The 16,442-nt window shown below is 58.7% G+C and overlaps 1 protein-coding gene across 15 annotated transcripts in view; it reads left to right on the top strand.

Annotated features, from left to right (window-relative positions):
* SEC16A (SEC16 homolog A, endoplasmic reticulum export factor) overlaps positions 1–16,321 on the top strand; it is a 34,136-nt gene extending 17,815 nt beyond the window's left edge. For 8 of the 15 annotated variants that reach the window (XM_045883522.3, XM_045883520.3, XM_045883521.3 and 5 more), the window contains 23 exons: positions 60–121; positions 242–380; positions 762–1,007; positions 2,072–2,169; positions 2,595–2,676; positions 2,888–3,005; positions 3,198–3,309; positions 3,492–3,597; positions 4,180–4,320; positions 5,319–5,432; positions 5,664–5,856; positions 6,446–6,691; positions 7,183–7,265; positions 8,136–8,279; positions 10,240–10,320; positions 10,492–10,548; positions 10,650–10,761; positions 11,122–11,259; positions 11,479–11,573; positions 12,142–12,216; positions 12,682–12,741; positions 13,612–13,689; positions 14,783–16,321. In XM_045883522.3, coding sequence (XP_045739478.1) covers positions 60–121; positions 242–380; positions 762–1,007; positions 2,072–2,169; positions 2,595–2,676; positions 2,888–3,005; positions 3,198–3,309; positions 3,492–3,597; positions 4,180–4,320; positions 5,319–5,432; positions 5,664–5,856; positions 6,446–6,691; positions 7,183–7,265; positions 8,136–8,279; positions 10,240–10,320; positions 10,492–10,548; positions 10,650–10,761; positions 11,122–11,259; positions 11,479–11,573; positions 12,142–12,216; positions 12,682–12,741; positions 13,612–13,689; positions 14,783–14,851 — 2,649 coding nt within the window. In that variant the 3' untranslated portion in view covers positions 14,852–16,321. The other 7 variants (XM_045883524.3, XM_064579073.1, XM_064579071.1 and 4 more) reach the window with 6 other exon arrangements.
* The last annotated feature ends 121 nt before the right edge of the window (positions 16,322–16,442 follow it).

The raw sequence follows: 16,442 nt of genomic DNA, 5'->3' as shown, positions 1-16,442 counted from the left end.
GGATGCGCACCTGCCCCCCATGAGCTGCTCTCTCTCTGCCCCCACCCGTTGCGCCTCAGACCCTGCTGCAGCACATGCCGGAGCAGAAGGAGCTGCGCTCGTTCCCAGGACCACTCGGCAAGTACGTGCCCGTCCAGCAGCCCACGTCCAGCAGCCCACGACGGCCGTGCGGAGGCGGCTGCTGCACCTAGCCTCGCAGATGCAGTTGCTGCTGTCCATTGAGTGTGTGTTCTTTTTTCAGAGATGACACCCATAAAGTGGATGTTATTAATTTTGCACAGAACAAAGCTACAAAATGTTTGCAGAACGAAAATTTAATTGACAAAGAGTCTGCAAGTCTCCTTTGGAGTTTCATTGTTCTCTTGTGCAGACAGAACGGGGTAGGTTTCCTGTTGGCCTCCGTGTCCCGTCTCTCCCCCCCCCCCCCCCCGCCCAGTGGATTTGGGCGGGATTTCTGTGCCAAGCTGTGGGACGGGAGCAGCATCCCTATCCAGGCGCTCCCTCAGGAAGTGTCTTGGTGGTGGTTTCGGGGAGGGGAACTCAAGGGCGTGTGGTTGGGTCCGCCTCTGTCAGCCTGTCGGGTCGTCTGTGGTCTGTCCGTCCTGCTCCTGGCCAGGTCGTGAGCAGTGGCTTGTGCGTGTGGGAGTTTCACGTGCCCATTTGAGGAGTCCTGTTGGGGGCCTCACCCGTCCCGGCACCCCCGCAGTAAGTTCCGTGTGAGGTGACGCGCTTTCTTCTTCCTGCCCCCGCGGCCCCTGCAGACCGTGGTGGGAACAGACCTCGCGGAGCTTTTGTTACGAGACCACAAAACCGCGTGGCTTCCTGGGAAGTCACCCAACGAGGCCAACCTGATTGATTTCACTAACGAGGCCGTGGAGCAAGCGGAGGAAGAGGAGTCCGGGGAGGCCCAGCTCTCGTTCCTCACTGACAGCCAGGCAGCTGGCAGCAGTGCCCTTGAACGGGAGACCGAGAGGTTCCGGGAGCTGCTTCTGTATGGTCGCAAGAAGGTGAGGCCCTGCGCGGGCCCTGGCGTGCACGGTCCTGCCCTCGGGCGCGGCGGCACCCTGAGCCGGCGCCGCGGGCTCGTTCTGTGAAGGGCATCTGGCGTCCAGAGTGCCTGCTCCCGGTAGCAGAGCTCCCTTCCAGGGGTCGCCAGGGTGGTAGACTTGCCTGTGCTCGGCCGCGCCCCTGCTGCCTATACTTCTCAGGGACAGACCCGTGCGCAGGACAGAAAGCCGGCTGTCCTCGCGCAGTGAGGCGTGCGTTCACCATCTCTTCAGCGGGGTGGGCGCTGGGTGGGCGCCAGGCCCTGCAGGCCACAGAGCGCGTGCGCTGGGGGAGCTCCCCGGGACTGTGCAGGCCCAGGGATGGCCGCGCCTGCGCTCTGGCGGCTGGGCTCTCACGGGCCCGGAGTTCTTAGTTCTTTGATGTCATGTTGTGCTCCGGAAGCTCGTATTTGGTAAACAAACAGTCTTCACGTGGACATCGTACGACGGATCGGAACTGTAGACTCTGTCAGGTTTGCTTAACGTTTCCTCCACCGCGACACGTCCATCTCCTTGAGGAGGCTGTCCTCTTGACTGCGACCCCAGATGATTCTGGACGCAGGGGAGGCCGCGTTAGTAAAGGCTCTGTCCGTGTTGGGATGGTGTTCGTGGAGGCCTCATGTGTCGTTCTGGAACTGGGGATGCTTGCCGGTGGCGTTGCTCACAGTGGAAGGGACAGTCCGAGGCGGCAGGACTGCTGCTCGCTCGTCCTTGTTCCTCATCCGTGTGCTCCTTCCGTACGCTGGCTGCTTGCTAGCAGATACCAAAGCAGCAAAGTCTTCGCAGACCCGCTGCCACAGGGACTTTGCAACTAGGGCAGATTGGGAGAAGCGGGCTTCTCCATCTTGTCTGAACCGGGCGCATGTGTTGGCAGGCCCGTGATTCACACCTCCCTTCACGTGCACTCCGGCCCCTCTCCCCTGCCCCCCCCCACCATGTGTAACGACACACGGGCTGTTGCTTCTGCTCACGTATGTCACCGAAGTTGTTCTGATAACTCAGGTAACCACTAAAATGCTTTGCAGGATGCTTTAGAGTCTGCGATGAAAAATGCCTTATGGGGTCATGCTCTGTTACTTGCAAGTAAGATGGACAGCCGGACACACGCCCGCGTCATGACCAGGTAGAGAATCTTGCTGTGTAGACTGTTTCTGGGCACGTCGTGCTGGCCCAGTTGCGCTGCCTGGGCAGCTCTTGGAAGCGCAGTGGCCTGCAGCCCTTGTCACAGAAAGCTGGGGCGTGTTCTCTGCACCATGCTGCTGTCCCACTGCCTCGGGCTTGCTGGGCCCTCTTCCCTGCTGTTGGACCGCTGAGGGCTTTGGAAACATTTTCTTAACTGCAGAGTTGTCTGTGCTTTGTGAAACCATCACGAATTCCTTAGTCTTTATTTCCTTTATTCTTTTGTTCAACTACTGGGCTTTGTGCACTTTGCCTGGGCCGGGCACCCACCCGACGGTCATCAAAGGGCCAAGATGAAACCGGGCTTGTTTCTGCTTGTCTTTTAAAAACAGGGCCGACTTAGCTCTTTCTCTCCTCGTATCTGCCTAGGTTCGCCAACAGTCTTCCGATCAACGACCCTCTGCAGACAGTGTACCAGCTAATGTCGGGGCGGATGCCTGCTGCGTCCACGGTCAGTGTGCGGGGGCTCCCCAGGGTCCCCGCAGCCCTGCTGCCTGTCCGGGCTCGCTCCTGTGACAGGTTGCCTCCCGAGGCCGCAAGGTCTGCGCTCTCTCTCGTTCAGGCTTCTGCGTTGTGCTCTGTGAGCTCACCCGTGACGAGATAAAAGCGACGCTCTCTTCAAGCATAAGGGTTTATTTGGTTTTGCTTTTTTCTGACCTCAGTGTTGCGGAGATGAGAAGTGGGGAGATTGGAGGCCACATCTTGCTATGGTTTTGTCCAACCTGAGCAGCAACGTGGATGTGGAGTCCAGGGCGATGGCCACCATGGGCGACACTCTGGGTAGGTCAGATGCAGGCGCGGGCATGGAGGTGGGGGCGCCCAGCACGCCTGGGCATGAGAGCCGCTGTTGGGGTGTGGAGGGCCACGGGGCTTTTCCATTTGTGTGGCCTCTCTGGTGTTTGCTGTCCACGTGTTGAGATTTCTGGTAGAACTCGCAGTCACTGAGTCTTGGTCTGCTTTATGTTTCCTCAGCTTCAAAAGGTCTCTTAGATGCTGCACACTTTTGCTACCTCATGGCCCAGGTCGGGTTGGGGGTTTATACAAAGAAAACCACAAAACTCGTCTTAATCGGATCGAACCACAGGTGAGGAACGTCCAGGTATCTGTTTTCCTTTAGAAAGGAAACATCCCTCCATCAGCTAACCCAGAAACGGCGCACACGCACCCGGTGGCAGCAGCCTCCCACCTTGATCGCAAGGTGTTGATCACGTGGCGTGACGTGGTTCTGGGTGCCTTGCTCAAGGATTAAAATTCTTTCCTCAACAGTTTACCGTTTTTAAAGTTTGCAACCAATGAAGCTATTCAGAGGACAGAAGCCTATGAATATGCCCAGTCTCTTGGGGCACAGACCTGCTCCTTCCCCAATTTCCAGGTAAGCTGGAGCCACGCTGGTCCGTGGTTTTTACGAGTGGGGTGGTCAGTGCTAGCAAGTCTTTGGTTGTTGAGGGCTTTTGAGCTCTTACGCAAAAAGTGGTAGTGTTTTTGGAAATCTTAGGGAGACATCTGTAATGCTTGAGAAGTAAGCCCTATTGAATTGAGAATTTCCTTTGCATTTAAAATGTTTCTTGAGTATGTGGTTTCCAGTACTTTCTACGGTTTTTAGTGTCTTGGGGAGAGTGTTATCTGATCTGGGGGCGCGTGGGTGTAAACATTGTGTAGTGCAGTGTTAGTGGGGACGGCCGTCCTGCCCTGCTGGCTGGCCCGGGCGCTCGTGGTGACGAGCCCCTCGTGACCAGCCTCGTAAGCGTGTTGAAGAGGAAAAGTGAGTTTCTAAGAAGCTTGGTTGCAACTTTCATCTAAAAGTGCTCTGGGAACGGGGCTCAGTGCTGTGGGACGGCTGGGGGACACGTGAGGTGCACAAGACGTCGGAGTAGCTCCAGCTTGGGGGCCTGTCGGGTGACGCAGGGGCTGGGGAGGCACGTCGGGATGACTGTGCTGCGCTCCCCTGTCCCAGGTGTTCAAGTTTATCTACTCCTGCCGCCTGGCTGAAATGGGGCTGGCCACACAGGCCTTCCACTACTGCGAGGTGATTGCCAAGAGCATCCTGCTGCAGCCCCACAAGTACTCGCCCGTGCTCATCAGCCAGCTGGTTCAGGTAACGTCTTCTCGAATGTCCTTCCAGCAGCATTTACCCCATGGGCGCATCAGTATCACTGGACTTGGGGACTGAGCTGTGACCATGTAGACACTCGGGGCTTCCTTCTTCAACAGCTTAGAAATTCAGGTGTTCTTGGGCAGGTATTGGGTGTTTTGTGTGTTAGCTTAGGAAGTTTTCAGAGACCTCACCCCACTACAGAAGCTGGGCCGTAAGCTTTGAAGGAAGAAGGACCCCATCTCCAGGAAACTCACTGTGGGGCGGTTGAATCTAGCGGTTAACAGCCTGAGCTTCCGGAGTCCAGCAGCCTGGGTTGGGGTCCAGGCTGTTCCAGTGCCAGCCTCGGTTTCTTGCTCTGTAAAACAGACACCGTGTGAGCAGCCTGCAGGAGTGAGTGAGGCACAAACAGGACAGGGCAGGCCGGTGCCCAGGGCGCGAGGATGCCGTTGTTCCCCTCCCCCGAGGAGCTTCATTCTGGGAAACGCGCTCACGTGATAACCTGAGAAAGTGTTACTGTGGGAAGTTTCAGACGTCTAGGGAAATAGAATAATTAGCAAGTCCTCCTTCCCACAGCTTCAGGAAGGAGCTGTTTACTCAAGGCCACCTGGTTTCATCGTACCCCCATCCTGCACTGTCCCCGCACCCCCCACCGCCCATCAGAGTGTTCAGCATTTTGATCAGTAAAGCCAAGCCTGTGTAGTCGATGCTGGGGGCAGCAGTCTGCTCTGGGGGGCCCGGCTGCTGGCGGCCTCTGTGCACACGGGCTGCTGGGCTCGCTAGGGCGAAGTCTGGGTCCCACGCGCCCTTTCCAGTGACTTGGCAGTACGTTCGAGGTTTCAGGGCAGGTCACCACATGCTTCAGAAACCGTATGTGATGGGAAGTATCCCACCGGACCCTGAAGATGCTTTTTGTTCCAGGTGATGGTAGGTTTTGAAAACACGGTCTTCCTTGTCATGCCAGATAGTAACAGGGCCCTTTCCTCCCTGTGTGTGTCCAGATCGCGTCCCAGCTGCGGCTCTTTGACCCGCAGCTGAGGGAGAAGCCGGAGGAGGAGGCCTTTGTTGAGCCCGCCTGGTTGGTCCAGCTGCAGTGTGTGGACAAGCAGGTCAAGGTGTGAAGTGTGCTCTCAGTCTCAGGGGACAGGATGTCAGAGACATGCTGATAAGTGTGGTTTGCGCCCCCGTCGTTTTCACACCGAGCACGTTCGGTGTGAACGGTACGATTTTAGGGGTGTGCACTTTGGTCAGAGCGCTCACGCTCCTGAGGCCCAGACACAGCGGGTCGGCGGGGTCGGCAGCGCCGTGTTGGGCTGTTGGCAATGCCTGCCATTTCTCTCCCTCAGGAGGGCGCCGCGGCGTGGGGTCGGGATGGGCCCTTCCCCCAGCGCTGTCCCAGCACCCCGAGCTCCGAGGCGGGGCAGTACGACGGGCCAGCACCCGCCCAGCCAGGGGGCCCGGGCACCGGCAATCCGCTGCTGGCGCCGCCCGTGCCCAGCGCTGAGCACTTGGGCCAGGGGGTGCGGCTGCTGCCTTCAGGTGAGCCCCGTGCGGCTGGAGAAGCAGCGGGCCTCCCGCCTTCCCCTCGCAGCCCCTGCTTCCGAACGTGGAACGTCGCCGTTCTGCCTGCAGGAGAGTGGAGGGGACACGTCCTCCCAGCACGTCAGCCTTCCCTCTCCCCGTGCTCGCTCCCTCGCTGAGCCTGTCGGGTCTGAGTGGGTGGGCGGCCTGCTGAGCCCTGGAGGGGGAGGAGGGGGGCAGGGAGGAGGGGGGCAGGGAGGAGGGGGGCAGGGAGGGCTCAGTGAACACCAAACTCTCTTTCAGGCCGCTGCTCCCCAGGTTGTGTTGGGGTCTCGTCAGGGGTCAGGGCCCAGGCCACACGTGACATTTAATGATGTCCTCCCCTTGTCCCTAAAAAGCGTATGTTCTGCTTTTCCCCAAACCATCGATGCCCTGGCATCGTCAGCACTTTCTGCTTTGATGACTGCTTCTCTCATCCCGTAACAAAAGAAACGTGGCCACACGAAGGGACACGTGATAAGCTGTTGAGTGACGCCATTTAGCTTCTTCAGGTGCCCGGAGTTAGCGCCAGTACCTGAGGCTTCTGTTCTCCGCTCTCTTGGTGCAGCTCCGCCGGCCCTCCCCGACGGCCAGCCGGCCCTCCCCGCCAGGGTGCCCTTGTTCCCGGTGCCCCCACCCCCGGGCCCTGCTGAGCTGGGGCCTGGCTGTGGACCCCCAGGGGCTGCCCTTGGCTTTCCAGAGCCCTCTGGGCCCGACCCTGCGGCTCCGTTCGCGGGGCCTGGCCTGCCACCTGGCGCACCACCTCTGCAGGGAAGTGAGCACGCGCCCCAGGAGGCCCGGAGCCAGGACCCAGGTAGGCCTGCTGCCGTGCCGTCCTGAGAGAGGAGCTCTGTTGGGTTTGGCGTTGAAGGAGGTGATTAGAACTTGAGACAGGTTCTGTTCGTCGGCGTACACGAGGGGTTCTGGAAGCCGTAGGCTGGAGGGGTCGTTGATACCAGTGCCTTGTCTTCCGGGACTCAGCTGCGTGTTGGCGTGTGGGGTGCGAGTGGGTGTCCGGGTGTGGCGGGCTGGCCGTGAGGGGAGCCCAGGCCGCAGCCTGCCCCGCAGTCCCACGTGGGGCTTCTCGCGCCTGCTGTGCGGCTCTGCGCCCTTGAACAAAGCCAGACGTACACCCAGCTTTCAGACAGAAGCGATTTCGAGAACGTCTCCGGTGCCGGACTCCGCGCACCGTGGTGGGAGGCCGTGGCCCCGTGGGAAGATGTGCTGTGTCGCGAGTGCGTCATGTCCGCTCCTGTCCTGTGTCCGCGACACGGAGACCACAGTGGGCCTCTCTTCTGTCGACAGGGGTGATGCCGCCGGAGACGCTTGGGAGAAACTCGCTTCCGGAGCTGAGAGAAGAGGGTTTTGGCGGAAATTTTGCTCCTCTGGTACTCTCCCACTCCCCCCCCCCCCCCGAGCTCTTTGTTTTCCATAAGTTGCGTTAATTAGCAGCCCGAACTTGTTGTTCTCCAGTTGTAGTCAGAGGAGAACAGTGAAAACCACAAGATTGTCCTTTAAGTTGCTCCTCAGCAGGAGAGCACGCGTAAGGTGGTGTGAACCCCTGCCGCGAGGAGGGCCGCTTCGAGGTGCACAGACGGTCCCCTGTCGGGAGGCTGTGTGGCCGGTGGTGACGTCCCCAGCACGGAGAGCCTTCCCCAGTCCTGCAGGCCTCTCCGGGCAGTGGGATCCCTGCAGCGTCACTGCTCCTCTTGAAGTTCTCATTGCGTTTCTCAGACGCGCTTGGTAGAAAGAGCGCTTCTGCTGCTGTCCCGGGAGGGACACGTGCTTTTCTGCGCAGTGCGTCCCGAAGCCGTCTTGACGCACAGTGGGCCTCCGTGGGCCTCCGTGGGCCTCCGTGGGCCTCCGTGGGCACGCCGTCGTAGGCGCTTGCTGTACTTTAAACTTCCGCTAGGCGTTCCGCCAGGACAGGGCTTTGTTCTCATGTAAAGTGAGAGGTTATGGAACACAGGGTCTTCGCTCAGCGATAAGTATCTTGAAAAGAAACAAGTCTGTGTTTTAAAATGCCCCCTCCCCTTCTGTGCCCAGCGTCACCTTGGTGCGCTCGTGTACCCCCCTTCTGCCAGCCCCGTAGTGCCCAGTGGGCCCCACCACCCCTGTGTGGAGTCCTGCCGTGCGCCTTGTGAGAGCAGGGCCGGAGGCAGGGGCAGCTGTCCCCCGCCCCCTCCCCGCTCTGCTCGCGTCACTCGCTCCTGGGGAGGTGCCCCAGGCGAGCCTGCCCCCATGTTGCCTTGGGACAGGGCTCCTCCAGGATGTCGCAGGGCCCTGAGGCCCCCCCGGGTTGGGAGTGTACCAGCTCCAGTGCTCTGCAGCCGCCGACAGCCGCTCCCGAAGTGAAGAGACCTGCGCCGGCCGCCAGGAGAGAGGCCAAGGAGCCCAAGAAGGTGACGCAGCTTCAGCAGGGTGGGGGCCCGGGGCCCGGGGAGGGGTGCAGCTCCCACAGACGGCTTTCCTCCTACGCTGGCGGTGGGGCAAAGGCATTCCAAGCGTCCGTGTCCCCACATAACCACTGGCCAGGGCACAGTTGCAGCGGGACCAGGAGGCCCCGTGTGTCCACGGCCTGTCAGAACGCACCCCCAGAGGGTGGCCTCTTCCGACTTTGGGACCTGTCCCAGAACTTCTTATAAAGGGGGTTAATCTTTAAAAACCATTGTGTCATAGTATCTGTCGTATGCAGATGCTACAATTTTACTTATCTTTTTTTTCTCAGTAGTGGACATTGGCCTTTTTTTCAGTTTGGGGTGGTCCTGTAAAAGCCACATGCGCGTTCTTCTCTGTCTTTTGTTGGTGAAAGCACTTGTTTCTCATGGGGCGTGCCTAGGGCCCAGGACAGCTGTGCGTCCAGCGTGGGAAGGTGCCACCAGGCAGTTTTCCTGGGCGGTTGGGCCAGGTGACCTTCCCCCAGCAGAGCCAGAGAGGCCCAGTCATTCCTTGTCACTGGCCTGGAGGCCCTTGTCCCCGCACACACAGGCTCGGGCCTCTCCACGGCAGCCTCTCGGCGGGGGTTCGTGGCCCTTCCTGGTGTCGCTTTGCTTCACAAGCTAGTGCGCCGAGCACCTTCCTCGTGTACCTGTTACCACCTGTGTGTTTTCCCGTGTGCTGCTGGCCTCTGAAATGTGGGCTTCACCAGTATCTTCTTGCCCCGGTCTGCGGACTGCCTTTTTACTCTTAACGTTAGTTTAGGCAGGACATGTTCTTAATTTTCATATAGTTCAGCGTATCGGATTTCATTTAACCATTAGTGTCTTTTTTTAAGATTTCATTTATTTATTTGACAGAGAGAGGGAGAGAGAGAGTGTGAGAGAGAGAGCACAAGCAGGGGGAGCAGGAGAGGGAGAAGCAGGCTTCCTGCCGAGCAGAGAGCCCTACACCAGCCTCCATCCCAGGACCCTGGGATCATGGACCTGAGCCGAAGGGACGCTTAATGACTGAGCCACCCAGGCACCCTGCGTCTTTTCTTTTTCAAAGAATTATCCATTCGTTTTAGAGAGAGAGAGAGAGCAAGCATGGGGTGGGGGAAGAGCGCAGAGGGAAAGGGACACCCAAGCAGATTCCCCACAGAGCCCAGTGTGGGGCTCGATCCCATGACCCTGAGATCACAACCTGAGCCGAAACCAAGAGTCGGACACTTAAGCGACTAAGACACCCAGGTGCCCCTTAATGATGAGCCATCGTAAGGAAACGCAAATTTTATTCAGAGTGTGCGTGAGCCTGAGCCGGACTATGACACGCTGACCAGTCGTGAGCGTGCAGACCCGTGCCGTCCTCCGCTGCGGAGCTCGGGGTGTGGGGGGTTTGAGAGCATGCGCACCTGCTGCTTCCGTGTTGGTCTGTGTTTTAGTTGAAGTATGGCCTGCAGGGATTGAAGTAAGCGTCCCTGACACCTAACTTCTCCCAGTATAGGACATGGGGCGGGGGACTGTGTTTGAGGGGGGCCCACAAGGACATTCCCAGTCTGTTGGCCACTGCTCAGTCCGGGAGAATGCCAGAGGCTGCCATTTGTTGGCATTTAGACAGGAAGAGCTCCAAAAGGCACACTGTTCAGATGTTTTAATTGTGGTAAAATACACATAAAACTTACCATTTTAACCATTTTTAAGGGCATGCTTCTGCGGCGTTAGGCGCACGCTGCTGTGTAGCTGCCCTCTCCGCCCTTCTCCAGGACTTGTCTTCTCAGACTGCACCTCGGTCCCCGTTGTACACCACCCCCTCCAGCTCCCGCGTCTGTGGGTCCGACTCCTCTGGGGCCTCCGGGAGTGGATCCTCAGGGTTTGTCTTTCTGTGCCGGGCTCAGCTCACCCAGCACCATGTCCTCAAGGTGGTTCTGATGGTTTTTGCATTTAGAGTAGTGAATCCTGGTTCTCTCGTTGGCTTCCTGGGAAAAAAAGGACAGAAGCTTATCTGCCAGACGACAAGAACAAATCGGTGAGTGTCGTGGAGGGCGGCCCTGAGGGACGTGCAGGCTCCTGCGCACGGTGGTCACCGAGCAGGCTGGGGTCTCGTCTCCCGGAGGCCGCCGTGTCGGGAGGAAGCAGGTGCTGCTTCTGCTCAGCTCTGCCTCCTGACGTCTTCTGTTACTTTTCACAATCGTGGCAGATCGTCTGGGATGAAAAGAAGAACCGATGGGTGGATGTAAATGAGCCAGAGGAGGAGGTAAGTCAGAATTCCTCGCGCTTCACTGGGCCCCGGCTCCCCGTGCCGCCTCGGCGGCTTCGGGTCCGCAGGAGGGTCTCTAAGCCGCTTTCCCTCCGCAGAAGAAGGCACCGCCCCCACCACCAACCTCGCTCCCCAAGGCTCCGCTCGCTGCGCCCCCTGGTCCTGGAGGGCCCCCGAGGGCCTCTGTGAACATGTTTTCTAGGAAAGCAGGTAACAAAGTCAAGGCGGAGACCAGAGTTGGTTTGAGAACTTGCCTGTTCTCCAGAGATACCAGAGCTTAGGGACCGTAAGTATAGGTCAGATGGAGGTCTGTCTGTCTGCAGAGGGCATCCTGGTTTTCCGGGGCAAGTCTGCAGGGAGAGCTCCCCTTCTCTAGAGCGTGAGAGCCCTGCTCAGCAGCCCCTGAGCTGGTAGCTTTGAAGTGCGGGACGGGCACCTCCCCCGGGTGGCAGCCGGGCTGTGCTGTGGGGAAAGCCGCGTTCCCGCATGCTCTTCCCGCTCGGGGAAGGGGGGCCCGGGGAGCGGAGTCATGTGGTGCGATGACCTGAATTGCTGCTTCTCCCGGCCCAGCTGGAACCAGAGCACGCTACGTGGATGTTTTAAACCCGGGGGGGCCCCAGCGGAGTGAACCAGCTCTTGCTCCTGCTGAGTTTTTTGCTCCCCTTGCCCCGCTCCCGATTCCTGCTCACTTGTTTGGACCAAACCCAGGTAGGCACCACGGGACCTTCTGACCTCTGACCTCTTTTCTGAGAGCCTCTGGCTTTCATCTCCCTTAAGAAGAGTGACCCGGCCGATGTGCAGGGAGCCTGGGTTCATCTGCTCATTCACGGGCTTCTTTCCCTGTCCCGCACGAGTGGGACTGTGGGAAATGTAAGGCCAGCAGTGTTTTGGATGGAATGACAGCTTCCCGCACTGTCTCCTTCACAGACGCAGAGGAAGCCCCACCTGCAGAGGGGGCCAGCAGGGAAGGGCAGGCGCCTGCAGGGGGTCCGGCCAATCTAGAGCCGGCCTCAGAGCCCCAGGTGAGCGGGGCCACAGGACAGGCAGGAGGGCGGTGAGGGTTTGCCCCGCACCCCGCCCAGGAAAGTTGGCCCCGACCTTTGCATCAGGCCCGCTGTGCACCCAGGGGCCGAGTCTGTGTCTGTCGGAAGTCTCTTTCCCCTGAACGAAGGTCCTCGAGAGAAGCAGAGTATAACCATGTGCACGTGGTTACTGAAATCATAGTCGTAAAGAGGTGTTTTTTAATTTTGGGAACTTGCACGTGAAATAGGATTATTCAGAGTCTGGTGTCTGAGGTGGACACAGTGGATTGCAAGCCTGGTTCCCCATTTAATGAGCTGCTTAACACGTGAGGGGTTACGTAACTCCTCAAAGCCTGTTTCCTGCTCGAAGATGGGGTGATAATGCCATCGCGGGGCCCAGGGTCCGTGTTCCCTAGAGATGGGCCGTCCGTCCGCGGTGGAGCCCGTGGGCCCTGCAGCTGCTCAGAGGGATGCTTTACACGGAGCGGAGCGCCTCGGCGCCGGGGCCGGAGGGGGGTCGCGTCGTCCCGCCCAGTGGGGAGGACTGCATGTCTTCTTCCTCTGATAGGCGTTCGGCTCCGCGGCGTCGCTCCCCGGCCCTGAGCTCCCACCCACCCGTGAGGACGGCTCCCAGGGAGGAGAGGTAAGGCGCGCCTGTAGGAGAGGGCCTTCCCCGAAGCCGGGCCCGGCACCTCACTCGTGTGTATGGTCCAAGTGGCTGCTTCTTCTAAAAGCGAGTGCTGACGAGTCGGAAAAGGCGGTTTAGCAGCTTCCTAGAGCCCGCAGGGTGTGTCCGCACAGCAGACAGCCCCCCTTGTCTGTGCAGAATCGCCCGGGAGCCCCACGTCGAGCAGGGCTGGAGCACACACCCCAGGCTCCGCTCACACGGCAGGGCCGCCCAAGGCCCCCAGCTCGTGGCGCTTTCTTCGTAAAAACTGTCCACGAAAGTAGGCGTTTTAAGCTAACTCTGGCTTTTCTCCCGTTTGGACTGTACTGATTCTAACGGCCTCATGAAGCTCTCTGGGGTTAAACTGACTGCTTAGAGCAGCAACATGCATGTTGATTTTTTATTTGTCTGTGTTTTGTGTGTGTTCTTGCTGTTTTGTAGCTTTCACGCTGTAGTTCAATGAGTTCATTATCACGTGAAGTAAGCCAGCATTTTTATCAGGTACCTGTGGCTGGCGGTTCTCACTGAACACGAGTTGAACTGGGTCGCCTTGTGTTCCCTCTGAGCGCGCTGTGCTGGCTGGCCGCCGTGCCCTTGTCGCTAACGAGCCCCACTGCCTCCCCGTCCGCCGCACGCCAGACGATGCAGTGTTCCTTTCTCCCAGGGCCCTCGGGGTCAGGAGCCGTCCAGATGCACTGACGAGCATGTGGACCCCAAAATGTTCCTAGTGAACGACTGCAGTCTTGTAATTGTGTTCTTTCTGGATTGGTTTTTCCACATGGCCGGCCTCCGGCGTAGGCTCGCCGTGTGTGAGTGGGTCTCAGAAGCCCGCCGGGGGCAGGAGGGACTTCTGTTCTCTGACCGAGCGCGCGACAGCGTCTCGTAGGCCAGGCCGAGGGCGGCGGGAAGCTGTCCTTCGGCCAGTCTGGGCGGGAGATAAAGGAATGCCTCATCTTTTCTGTGTATCGCGGAACGACGCGTTTCCATTGGCTCAGTAGAAGGCTTCACGTGACCTTTTTATTTGCATACTAAAACCCTGGATTTGACAGCTGGATACCAGAGGTCTGAAGTAGTCAAAAATGTTTACTAACTGCTTAAAGTCGACGCTAATGGGACGTCTTGGTGCCGTGCACTCCTCGTTCCTGCATGTTCTGGTTTTAAGGCATTTCTCTCTGCATGCGGCTTTACGTCTTACCGTTTTCCCGTGAACCTTGACGTAATTAAATCCAGTGTTGCAAGAAGTGTCTTCGACCTGCTTCGGTGGCTTACTTAGAGCACTGTAACGGGTCCCCCAGGAGTAGTGTCTTGTGTTCACAAAGGGCGCAAACCGCTGTCACGGCACTCTGTTGACATGGGCCCTCTGTTTCTCAGGCTCCCAGTGACCACCCCCCTGCAGGGGCCGCTCCCGGGGCAGCCGTGCCCTTCTACAGCCCTGCTCAGTTCGCACAGGTCAGTGCCCTCCCGTCCCCCAGCCCGTGCCCCGACCCACTGCGCCCGCTGCCCCTGCTCCCTCATCTGCCCCTCCCCTGCTCCTGGCCGAGCGGGGGCTCCTGCACTTTCCTGCTGACACACTGCGCCGTGGGTCTGGGTCTGACTCCCACGTGCTGGCCTTGGCCGCCCTTCACCTGCCAGCCCATGTCCTGCAGTTGGGGAATGTTCTTGAATGTTCCCTTGTAGTTCTCTCCCTCTGCCTTCTCTCTCTTCCATTCCCAGTTCTTGCCCGTAGTATACAGACCGGCTGCCAGTTTGGGGAGAGCCGAGGAGGGGGGAGGGGTCGTCCTGGCATTCAGGATGTAAACTCTCACCTGAGCCCAGGTGTCCTGGTGCGGCCCCTGCCCACACTGCCTGGGATGGCCGGACCTGCTCCCTCTGCACCCGGCGCTCGGCACCTCGCCACCCCAACCTCAGGGCCACCACGTCCCACTCAAGTTACAACCTGGCCGCCGCGCATCTGCTTTTCTGCTCCAAGATGTGTTTTTTTTCTGTCCTGTTACCTCCATCTTGTAGCCTGTGCTTTACGTGAATTCTTTGATGTCCCTTCTCGCTAGGATTTGCGAGGGGGCAGAGGTAAATGCCTGTGTGCTGCCCACGGGTTCTCCCAGGGCAGCCGCCAGCATTGGCCTCCCCTCCCACCACCTGACAAAACCGCAGACCCCTTTTTTTATAAAAAAATTTTTTTTTTTAAGATATTTTTTTTTATTTGACAGAGAGCACAAGTAGGCAGAGCGGCAGGCAGAGGGAGAGGGAGAAGCAGGCTCCCCGCCGAGCAGGGAGCCCGATGCGGGGCTCGATCCCAGGACCCTGGGATCATGACCTGAACCAAAGGCAGCCTCTTAACCGACTGAGTCACCTAGGCGCCCCATAAACCGCAGACACCTTTAAAGAGACCGCCCGGTTTGGTCCCCACCGGGTCAGTTACCAGGGGCTGCCTGTGGGTCCGTGTGGACGGTCCCACACACACAAGCCTCGCGGGTGTTCCCGGGATGCTGCCGGCCTCGGAGGCTGGGCGCATGGAAGTCAGCGCTCTTCCTTGTCCTCCTAGGCCTCGGCCCCCTCAGGATGCTCGAGGATGGGGAGGATTGGCCAGAGAAAATACCCAGCGTTGAGCTAGAAGAGTTCCCGTCCTGGAGTAGCATCTGGAACCCTGAAATCATTATTATGCTCCCCCAAGAACTCCCAACAGATCGCCTGCAACGTCCCTGTGTTCCCGAATGGGCACAGGAGTGATTCATTCCACCGTGACTGTACCTGTTCTTCCTCCACCGCCACCGTCTGTGAAGGGTGGCCAGGGTCAGGTGCACAGCTCCTGTATGAGGCCGCCCGAAACGGGGAGCTCTTGGCTCCTTCGTTCACCTAACAGTGATTTAAGGGTAAAACAGTCTCAGTTGTGAAGAGCGTTGTGCTGGGCAAGGCTGGAGGCATCTTTGCTGCAGGAAAGACTTTGCTCTTGAGGAACCCAGGTGTCTCTGCAAACCTAACCGTGCTTTATTTCCCACCCCCCCAAGGGTTCTTTTAGCTTTTGAGAGAGGCTCTGAAGTGCATCTCTGTCCGGTAGCAAAGACGTTTCCAGCTGCTTCTTCATGTCCCACGCAACCCAGGGGCCTGGCTTTGCCCGTCTGCGAGGGGCGGCCCTGCCTCCGACAGCTGCGTCCCACACGGGACTGGTCCCCGTGAATCCACCAGGACTAAAACTGTCACTGTAACAGATTGGATTGGGGGTTTTCAGTCCGTGCGTAGCCTGATCAGACTCCTCGTCAGAGAGCCGTGAGGGGCTGCCACGACCTTTGTGTGATCATCGACCCTGTGCTCGGTCGTGACTGCTCTTCACGGCGCCATCCACTTGCCTTCTCTCGCCTGGTTAACGTCCTCTCGGGTTGGTGACATCTTGGAGAGAGGGCGGAGATGGACTTTGTTGGCACGTGCTCCGAGTCCGAGGCTCTGCCTCCGTTTTCCCACGCCAGATCTTCCGCAGGTCGTGTGCCGACCGCCAGCCACCTGAACCACAAAGGGGGAGCCCTCCCCCTGGACTCCAAGCTTTATGGCTTCATCGACTGTTCTGAAAATTATTCACATTCTTGTTAGCTCTGAAGAAACTGCAGAAAAGATTTAAATATTTATAAGAATCATTAGAAAGTAATTTCTGTAGGTTCTGCTGGGGAACATAGTTTGCTTGGTGTTTTAAATCTAAGTACAGAAATGGTATAACTGTGGAATTCGCGCAGGCCTCCCGTTTCCCGGGGGCCCTGGGTCATCCAGGAAGGGCCACGGGAGGCTTTCCCGTGGCGTCACCCACGTGCACGTCCGGGTGCATTTGCTCCTGTCACTTTGAGAGAGGCTGGGGCTGGTTGACCGGGCAGCAGCGTCTTGTGTCCCTTGGTCCGCACTCAGTGGGGTCCTGGGACCCCAGACCCTCCTGGCGCCCCCCAGCTCCCTCCACCTGGCCTGCCCACCGTTGCCTGTGCCCACTGCCAGCAACTTTTGATTCAAGAAGCTCCCTCCCGGGCCAGGCGGGAGCTGCTATTTTTCCTAGATGCAACTTGTTACACTGCAAATTGGTAAATAAAGTATTTTGCGCTCGCAAGCGCGTCATCTGTTTCCTTTTGTCTGTGGGTCACCAAGGGTGGTGGTGGGGGGGGGGGGGACAAGGTCCCTGCCTGTGGGTGTGGGCAAGAGGGGCTTCTCCGCAGGGTGCGGGGGGGGGG

The sequence above is a fragment of the Mirounga angustirostris genome, unplaced genomic scaffold (assembly GCF_029215605.1).
Source record: "Mirounga angustirostris isolate CCGP_5_RB_7025 unplaced genomic scaffold, mMirAng1.0.hap1 SCAF_15, whole genome shotgun sequence".
Classification (NCBI taxonomy): domain Eukaryota; kingdom Metazoa; phylum Chordata; class Mammalia; order Carnivora; family Phocidae; genus Mirounga; species Mirounga angustirostris.
The sequence above is the reverse complement of the archived record's forward strand: the minus strand, read 5'-3'. Positions and strand labels throughout refer to the sequence as shown.